The 9,297-nt window shown below is 38.7% G+C and overlaps 1 protein-coding gene across 2 annotated transcripts in view; it reads left to right on the forward strand.

Annotated features, from left to right (window-relative positions):
• The window catches only part of LOC108698241 (phospholipid-transporting ATPase VD), a 71,128-nt gene extending 62,037 nt beyond the window's left edge, over nt 1-9,091 (forward strand). For both annotated transcript variants that reach the window (XM_041588716.1, XM_018229586.2), the window contains 4 exons: nt 1,912-1,992; nt 3,560-3,664; nt 4,574-4,761; nt 5,018-9,091. In XM_041588716.1, coding sequence (XP_041444650.1) covers nt 1,912-1,992; nt 3,560-3,664; nt 4,574-4,761; nt 5,018-5,267 — 624 coding nt within the window. In that variant the 3' untranslated portion in view covers nt 5,268-9,091. The remainder of the gene's footprint in view (nt 1-1,911; nt 1,993-3,559; nt 3,665-4,573; nt 4,762-5,017) is intronic.
• Nucleotides 9,092-9,297: the final 206 nt, after the last annotated feature.

The following is a 9,297-nucleotide window of genomic DNA, read 5'->3' on the forward strand; positions in this document are numbered from 1 at the left end:
AGCCTCCTCCGGTGAAATCACACAGCACTTTAAGGGAAATCCAGGGCTGAGGTGAGACTGGATAGTGTTGGCCCTACATGATTGTATAACCTGGTGGCAGATTGGTACATTGTAAGGGACATATCCTGGTAAGCGTTGGCATTACAGACCCATAGAGAATGGTTTTCATATCTCTTAGAGCCATTGACACGGTGCCAAAGATACGCTATTGCCCACGGCCTTTCCTGCCTAATAGTGTCATGTTTCCTTCTCATCTTTTGCTCATTTACTGCTCAGCAGTCCGCCCACCCACCTCCCACACGCTCGCTGTTCTCATGGATATCCAACGATTCCTTCTAATCCTCTGTTATTTGAAACACACGGCTTGCAAAATACAAGTTGGAAGGAATTACTTTTTTTTTTTTATATTTAATATATTTTCCTTTTAAAGGACCAGTAAAATCCGCTTGTATACTATGAAAAAAAAAACCACCAGCACATATTAAACTTCAAAATCGCAAAGTCTTTATTTCGAAATAACTTACTGAATCTCCGCTTGCGCTCCACTTCAGAAAAGGTAATCCATCGCGCGGTGCTCAATTTCTCTTCCCCCCCCCCTTCCTTATAGGAGATAGCCAGGGAGTGCCTCACGATGGATCGTCGCCTTTTCTGAAGAGGAGCGCAAGCGGAGATTCGTTAAGTTTTTTCTAAATAAAGACGTTGCGATTTTGAAGTTTAATATGTGTTGGTGGTAGGGTTGCCACCCGGCCGGTATTTTACCGGCCTAGCCTGTAAAACACCTGCTGGGGCCGGTATTACAAATTTAGCTGCAATGTAGCTGCCGGTAATTGGTAATACCATTTACAAAATCCCTTCCCGGCCGATGAAAAATTACATTTTCGTCGGCTTTGGGTGGTGCCCCCGCCCCTTTTATGACGCTACCCTGTGACTCCGCCCCTTTGCAGGGCCCTTGTCGGCTCCGCCCTATTTGCATCACGCCCCGCCCCTTTATTTTCCGCCCCCACCACTGGCCGGTAATTTTTTTTTTAAAAAAAAAGGTGGCAACCCTAGTTGGTGTTTTTTTGCGTAGTATACAAACAAATTTTTTTTACAAATTTTTTTGATGTTACTGGTCCTTTAAAGGGAATATAAACCCTTCACATAAAAGAGAGAATATATAACTTTCCCATTTGCAACACGGGGCATTAGCAGGTCTCCTCATACAGGCCCATATTTGAATGCTGCTGAGTGAGGATACTGAGAGTTAAACATACACAGCTTGGCTTTATTAGGCCCAATGGCATGAGTGCATGATCCTAGGATTACTTATCTTCCAAGCCGCAATCTGCTTTCAGGATAAATTGTTCTCTCCGGGTGCTTAGGTCTTACTGCCCGCATAAAGCAAATAAGCTTTTTTTTTTAGTAGGAACTGAATGAAAGTATTGTTGTTGAATTCTTGTTGACACTGGAGATTTAGTAGCAGCTTCAGCAACAGGTTATATGAGTTGACTGCTGCGGTTAGTAGGAATTTTCCTACAAGTCGATCACAAGAAACTGCTATCTAGTTTGGTATCTATCATAAAGGCTTTAAAGGAACAGTAACAACATGGCTGCTGTAGTTTATATAAAATGCAAAAGAAGGGGGGGTTATGGGAGCACTCCAAGGCTAAGTAAAAATATATTTAAATGCAATTCTCTACAAACATGCGAAAATGATGCCCATAGACTTGTATGGTGTTGCATGTCAAAAAAAAAAATTGACGCCGGTATAATATAATGGACGTCGCGACATTTCGCATTCTAGTTGAATTAAATTAGAGACATTATCCATGACTTTAACCTACATCTTTTTTTTGTAGGCTTATGGCAATAGGTTTTTATTGCATTTGGCATTTGCAGGCCATTACAGTGATGTGTTCTTTTATTTTGCAGGCTTACCGCTCATCAACATTTTGGGTTACCATTTTGGATGCATTCTACCAAAGCCTGGCATGCTTCTTCATTCCATACTTTGTGAGTAACATCAGTATTATATATACACACGCAGACACACACACACACACACTCATCATTATATAAATCTACTAAAGTGAATTCCATATATTACAGAGAAATAAGGACCCTGGTTGGGGGAGCAAATAACAAGATTGATCTGCTAGTCAACCAAAAACTATATAGTGATTGTTTTAGTTTATAATGTACAAATTAGGCAAAAACAAGGTGCTAATTAAGTCCAGACCTGCATATCAGTTTGCTGACAGTACTTTAATCCCGCACCTCCACCCACTCGCTTATATATAAAAGAAAACAGACTTGGTTTATAAGAAGGCTCATTTTTATTTTATATTTTTTAATAAGACTGGATAGTTTAATACACGTGGCATGTTCTTGCTTGTGCAGAATGTTTTTAACTGCCATATTGCTTGTCGCTTTTGTAGAGTGCACTGGAAGAACAGTACCCAGTGGTCTAAGAGAGTTTTATTCAGTTGTACTGTTCAGAGACTGTAGCCCCCAAAAATGCTGCACTCCATATCTAACCGCAAGTTCTGTGTGCACAGTGATTTCTGCCCTTGTATTAGATTTCTAAAAATAAGTAGAAGGTGGACTGCAAAACCAATATATTAAAAGTACAATTCACAGAAACACTGGCCGGCCAGAAAACACAGTGAATTAATTATGAATAATTCTAAAATCCTTAAAAAATACAATCCAGGTGGGCAATCCCTTTTCCTGTGGAGAAGATTCAAATGACTGTTCCTTGGTGTCGGTATATGCTTATAATTTAAAAAAGAAGATGGTTGTGAGTTGTAGTTCAACAAGACAGAAAAGTTATTTCCCAGAAGTTGGAGCTGGGATTTCAGTGGAGTGTGCAGAGTATTTAATTAGATAAAACAAACAGGCCGGCTGGTAGATGGCTGGATTTAGAGAGCCGATTATAAAAAGGGGTATATTGGGGAGTCCCCCACTCCCTCCTCCTTGCCAGCTCAGCACAGGCCCCCAAAAAAGAAGTTGGAATAATCTCACCAGATACACAGTTCCGGAATTTCTCAAGGGCACAGCCGGATTTGGACTCTCGGCAGCCTTAAGCCTGTTTCACGAATTTCTCTGCAGATGTCCTTTTCACGATGATCCAAGATGGCGCACCGTCTGTTTCAGTGCGTAAGCTCCACAGTGGAATGCAACCTCCAATTTCTTTTCACGATCTCCCACTGCTTCACCGATTTCACGAACTGGCGGATCACGAAGAACCAACAACTTGTAACTTATCACGATTTTTTCATATTATAGATCAAAAGCATAAAAAATTAAAGTCCACACCAAGGAATGGTCCCAGCCTGGATACTGCAACGCGTTTCACCAAACTAAGGCTTTCTCAAGCAGTTAAAGATTTGCAAGAAAATGAAGAATAAGCCCTGAATTTTCTATCCAGTTGAATGGTCACAATTAACCCTTTCCAACATCTGTGGAGCACAGGCCTTGGGAGATATAGATAGATAGATAGATATAGACCAGCGACAAAATGACAGTATTTGTCTATTTTTTGCTATTTTTCATGCCCTTTTGTTTTCTATTTCTCCAGGCTTACGTCGACTCTGATTTGGGCATCTATTCGTTTGGAAATTTCCTGATAACTTCAGCACTTTTTGTAGTTCTATTACACCTTCTAATTGAGAGTAAAAGCCTGGTGAGTTCCTGTGTAACACAAAAGAGCATCTGGCAGGCCTTGGCATCTGCTGGAACTGCTCTGAGCTGTTCTGCTGTGTTTTTGCTTTTCCATCATTCATGGTTACGGACAGAGAGCAAGAGAGATTTCATGAGCTGGACTATTTTTTTTATAGCTAGGTCATAGCAGGTCACAAGTGCTGTATTCATTGGAGCGTAGAGAAAATGTGATCTTTTGAGCTGTGTGTGCCTTATTCAACCGTTTTAAATGAAGTATTATGTTTGCTGGAGGAATGCAAGTCTTGCAGCATCAGATTGGTTATTTACTTACTACACCACAATGTGCAAAGTGCAGTTTTGGACACAATTGCCATGGTTTTGTTTACCCACAACGCAGTGTTTTTTTCCATTCGTTTGGAAATGTTCTTAGTTGCTGATGTTTATATTTTCACCCTAGCAAAAGGGTTTGGTTTTAAGTTTGTACTATTTGTGCTTTTTGAGTTATTTCTCTTTTTATTAAGCAACTCTCCAGTTTGCAGTTTCAGCAATCTGGTTGCTGTGGTTCAAATGACCCTAGTAACCATGCATTGATTTGAATAAGAGACTGGGATATGAATAGGAGAGGCCTAAAGAGAGAGAGATTAGTAAAAAAAAAAAAAAAATCATTGCATTTGTAGCCTTGCAGAGTATTTGTTTTTTTCAGATGGGATCAGTGACCCCCATTTGAAATCTGGAAAGAGGCAAAGGGCAATAACTGAAAAACTATTAAATATAACTAATGAAGACCAAATGCAAAGTTGCTAGGAATAGGGCATTCCATAACATACTAAAAGTTACTTCAAACCACCCCTTTAATGGCTTCCTTAATTCTTAAATAACCTTAATGGCCTAATGTGTGACTTAATTCAGCTCAATGTTTTGTGTGTTTCAGACATGGATTCACTGGACAGCAATGGGCGGCAGCATAGCAGCATACTTTGCCTTTTCTCTGGCGTTCGGAGCAGTTTGTATCAATTGCAACCCCCCTGCTAACCCGTATTGGATCATACAGAACCATGTTGGGGATCCTGCCTTCTATCTTGTTTGTCTTTTATCCATTTTTGTTGCACTGTTCCCCAGGTATGTTCTTTTGGGTTATTATAATTAGCTGCCGACACATACCAAGTCAGTAATTTATTGGCCAATGTATGGTTGCAAAACAACGGCCAATAACTCTGTGATTGGATGTTTGAATTGTGGCCAGTTGTTGTTTGCCATTATAAAAGCTGTAGAAGTTTATAAGGAGGATTAGGGGGGGGGGGGGCGTATACTTTAAAGTATCATGTGTACTATAGATTTATTTCATGTTACAACCTATGCGCTTGTTCTGTTGTAGGTATGTATGCCGGATATTTCAAGGAACAGCCTTTCCAACTCCACAGCTGCTAGCCAAAAAGCTGGATGTCATGTCACCTGAGGAACGCTTGCATGCCCTTAAGCATTGGAGGGGGGACCAGTCCCTTAAGTGCAGAAAAGCCTCACAACACCTCCAGCCTGCAGATGGCAGTGCAACTACTAAGGAAGAAGCTGCTGGCATGCTCGCAGGAGAACAAGCTTCCTTCTATCCATATTATGTTGAAGTTTGAGAACAGGAATTTTAATGTTGGCCAGACAACTGGTCAGGGTTACTGTGCATGAACTATATACAAGTGATGCCATTTTGGTGGGGAGTTCAAGTATAACAATTGCCATTTAGCCAAGTTTTTACAGACAAGCACTACTTGGTGCCAGGGTAGTCCCAGCATTTTAAACAGAAACACATTCTACTATGATCAATGCTGGAGGCTATTGTTCAGGGTTTTTAAGAGGCTTTAGAGACGTTTAGGCCAGACCCAGTGCAGGCCGTTCGAATTGTGTTTCTGTTTTTAGGAATCTATTATGTCCTCGAGTATTTTTGCTCCCCCCCCCTTTTTTTTTTAATTCTTAGAACATATTGCAGTGTTAATTACTCTTCGGAGGATTTGTACTTGCTACAGTATTAGCTCTTTTGTTTTGTTCTGTTTGTTTTTAATAACTGCAAAAATCACACTCCGCTGGAATATTTCCGAGAAGATTTATATGGCCCGAGACTTTCCAAAGAAGCCATGGAATACTTTGTAAGTACGACACAGTTCAGCAAATGATTCCGTAACAAATGGGCTACTTACTACATGGACAAAGATCATGGCACCGTACAGCAGCCTGGGATGTATGAACTACAATTATCTCGGGATTTTTAACTTTTTTTTTTAATCTTAGGTTGACAGGTGCCTATTACTGTCCACCAATCTCAGCAGCTCTGTCCTTTGGTGCTCAACCAAAACTGTCAATCACAGTACAGTCTCGGCATATAACCGTCTGCCAGTTAGCCCATGAGACTGCTGGGAGATCTAAAGGAATGTACAAAATGAACTTGTTTGTATTCAGTTTTTTGCATTACAGTCACGAGATAAGTTACAATGTCAAACAGTCAGCAAGTATATCCGTTTCCTAAAATGATCCTTTGGTTTAGCATAAAACAATGTCACTGAGTCTGCCCAGGAGGAGTAACCAGTAGCATGTTTGCTTTTAATCAGGTGACCAGTAAATGCTTCCTGCTAATTGTTTGTCATGGTTTACTGCTCCTTGGCAATATTAGGGGCCTATTTATCATGCTGTAAAAAAATGGAGTGAAGCATTACTGGTGATGTTGCCCAGAGCAACCAATCAGCAGCTAGAAGACTAAAACAAAGATCTGGTTGGTTGCTATGAGCAACATCCCCACTGTTTCACTCCATAATAAATCGGTCCCTTAATGTCTTTTATAACATACCCCTATGAGTGTTTTAGTATGTCCCATTTTTACCAACTTTTTCCGTTATTTTTTATAACGTTTGAATTATTTGCCTTCTCTTTTAACTCTCTCCAGCTTTCAGCCAAAAACCTGTTGCTCAGGCTACAATGTAGTTTGAAACTTTTTTATTACTTTATATTCAGGCCCTCTCCTTTTCATTGTCCAGTCTCTTAATTCTATCCAGTGTCTGGTTGCTAGACTATATCCCTAGCAACCAGATAGCTGCTGAAATTGCAAACTGGAGAGAACAAGAAGCTAAATAAATTTTAAAAAAAAACATAATAAAGTAAGACGAGTTGCAAATTGTCCTAGAATCACTCTCTGCATCATACTAAAATTAAATTTAAAAGACAACCCCTTTAAACCAAATTCAGTTAAAGGAACAGTAACGCCAAAAAATGTAAGAATTTTAAAGTAATTAGCATATATACTGTTAGAATGTACTAGTAAAAGCCGTGTATTTGCTTCAGAAATACTACTATATTTTATATAAATAAGATGGAGAAAAGGCACAGATTACATAGCACCTAACCGATAAACCCTGTCCAAAACAATAGTGTTCCATCTGTTATGCGCTATAGAACCTGTGCCTTTTTTCCAGCTTGAATAGCTGCCCCCGTGGATATACAGCAGCTTGTTTATATAAACTATAGTAGTTTTTCTGAAGCAAACATGCCAGTTTTACCAGTGCAGAGCAACAGTATATTATATTTTAATTACTTTGAAACACTTTGTTTTTGATGTTACTGTTCCTTTAAGCAATAGATGCACTAAAGCTCACCAGTCATTGGCTCGCAGCCTTGTCGTATGAGAACATGTCTATTGAAACCACTTCCAGATATGCTATAGGTTACAAAACTGTGTCTTATTTTGTGTCTTATATTACATTACCCTCTACAGGTTAAATGAAAGTACTCTGGCCAAACTGTATTTTTTGTTTCATCATCTTATGATTTACAGCATCTTACATCGGAATGTAAATTTCCCTTCATGTATAATGTCAGTGATTCTTGTTTCTTTTCAAAGTCTTACCTCCTAATTAAAAAAAAAACAGTTATCACAATGAAGAATAACCAGCAACACCCAAGTAAAGACTGTAATGCCAACAGACCTGAGCTCATGCTGTAAGACATTTTTTTATTAGATGTTTGTTCTATAGGGGATAAAGTACCCCCTGTTGTAAATTATAAGGATCATGGAGTCCTGAGGTGACTTCTGATTTCATATTTTACAACAGGTGATGCATTATTATATTTTTAAATAACATTTTAAAAAGTCATGTGACCTAGCTGAGCACTATTTATATATATTTTTACATGTGTTTGCACAGGATATTCATGGCTCTTGAGTGAGGTATAAAATACATATATATGTATGAATATCCTGTAAAATATATCCTTATAAACAGTGCTTAGTGATGTCATTGGTTATAATCGGAACTTAGTGATGTCATTTCGGTCACATGACTCCCTGAAACTTGTGTATTATAATAAATAAATTACCTTGTGCTGCAAAATATGAGGATATTAGAAGTCACCTCGGAGTTCTATAAAATATAATTTTTCATATATATATTAAACTTTTGGCTAGCACTCTTAGCCTTTATCATAGTTTGAACTACAAAGGGGTAATGTTATACCAAATACCCCTAGCAACCAATCAGCTCGCAGCAGCATTTAACGATCTGCTGTTGAAGGTAAAAGCCTGCTTTTTTTAACTATGGATTTAATTGCATCTCCCTGCATCCCATATTCAGCCATTGATTGGGCATGTTTTTTATTAACAGTTTCAAATGAATTGCTGTACTTCCACAATTAAAATGTTTCCAAATATGCAATATAGTTGAAACCAGGATTAATCCCAATTAAATTCCCTATAATTGTTTAAAAAAAAAAAAAAAATGACTATGGGTGCTAGTAAAATAGGTGCCTATGGGAAAGACAATACTACATTCTCAGTAGGGGTGCACCGAATCCACTATTTTGGATTCTGCCGAACCCCCGAATCCTTTGCGAAAGATTCGGCCGAATACCGAACTGAATCCTAGTTTGCATATGCAAATTCAGATTCACTTCGACCAGGCAGAATCCCTAATTCTCAGGGCTTTTTTTTGTTTACCAAAATAATAGAATACATATCTGAGCCATTATAGATCAGGTTTCCCCTACTAATTCTTTAGTGTCTTGTATATTTCTTTTTTCCCCTTGTGACTCTTGATTCCTCTGTCTTTTTTCAGTTTTATCAGAATTTTATTCTAAAATTTTTCTGCACTTATGTTTTGTTTTTCATTCCCTCCCAGCATAGCAAAGGCATTTCCGGTATACAGAACTGTTGTAATGAAATGTATTTGACTCTTGGACACTCCATTTCTGCATTCAGCAGGGCCTGACATTCTGGTAATGTGCGGGTCTGTGCAACTAGTTACATGTACGGCAAACAGTGTTCCCAGTGCGATTCATGTGACCCAAACCCACAGGAAAATGCACCTTACCTTTTTAAACAAGCTTGTGTTGTTTTTATAAAGAAATATTTTATACTCTTTATGTTTGTAAACATTGTATTTATTATTAAGAAATCCAAATAAAGTAGTTTGCTGTATGCTCCGGGTGCGGCGGCTCATTCTTGCAATTAGTGGGGTAACGGCTCTGATTGCGGTCGGAGATAAATAGCCATATTAATGCAGCTGCAGTTCTTGTCTGAGGCCAACAGATTTTATTTGCTTCAAAGTAAATGAATACTCTCCAAAACATGGACTTAACTGGTATGCAGTTCTTATCCAAGATATGCAAGTGGAAAGGTTTCTT

This window comes from Xenopus laevis, chromosome 1L (assembly GCF_017654675.1).
Source record: "Xenopus laevis strain J_2021 chromosome 1L, Xenopus_laevis_v10.1, whole genome shotgun sequence".
Taxonomy (NCBI): Eukaryota; Metazoa; Chordata; class Amphibia; order Anura; family Pipidae; genus Xenopus; species Xenopus laevis.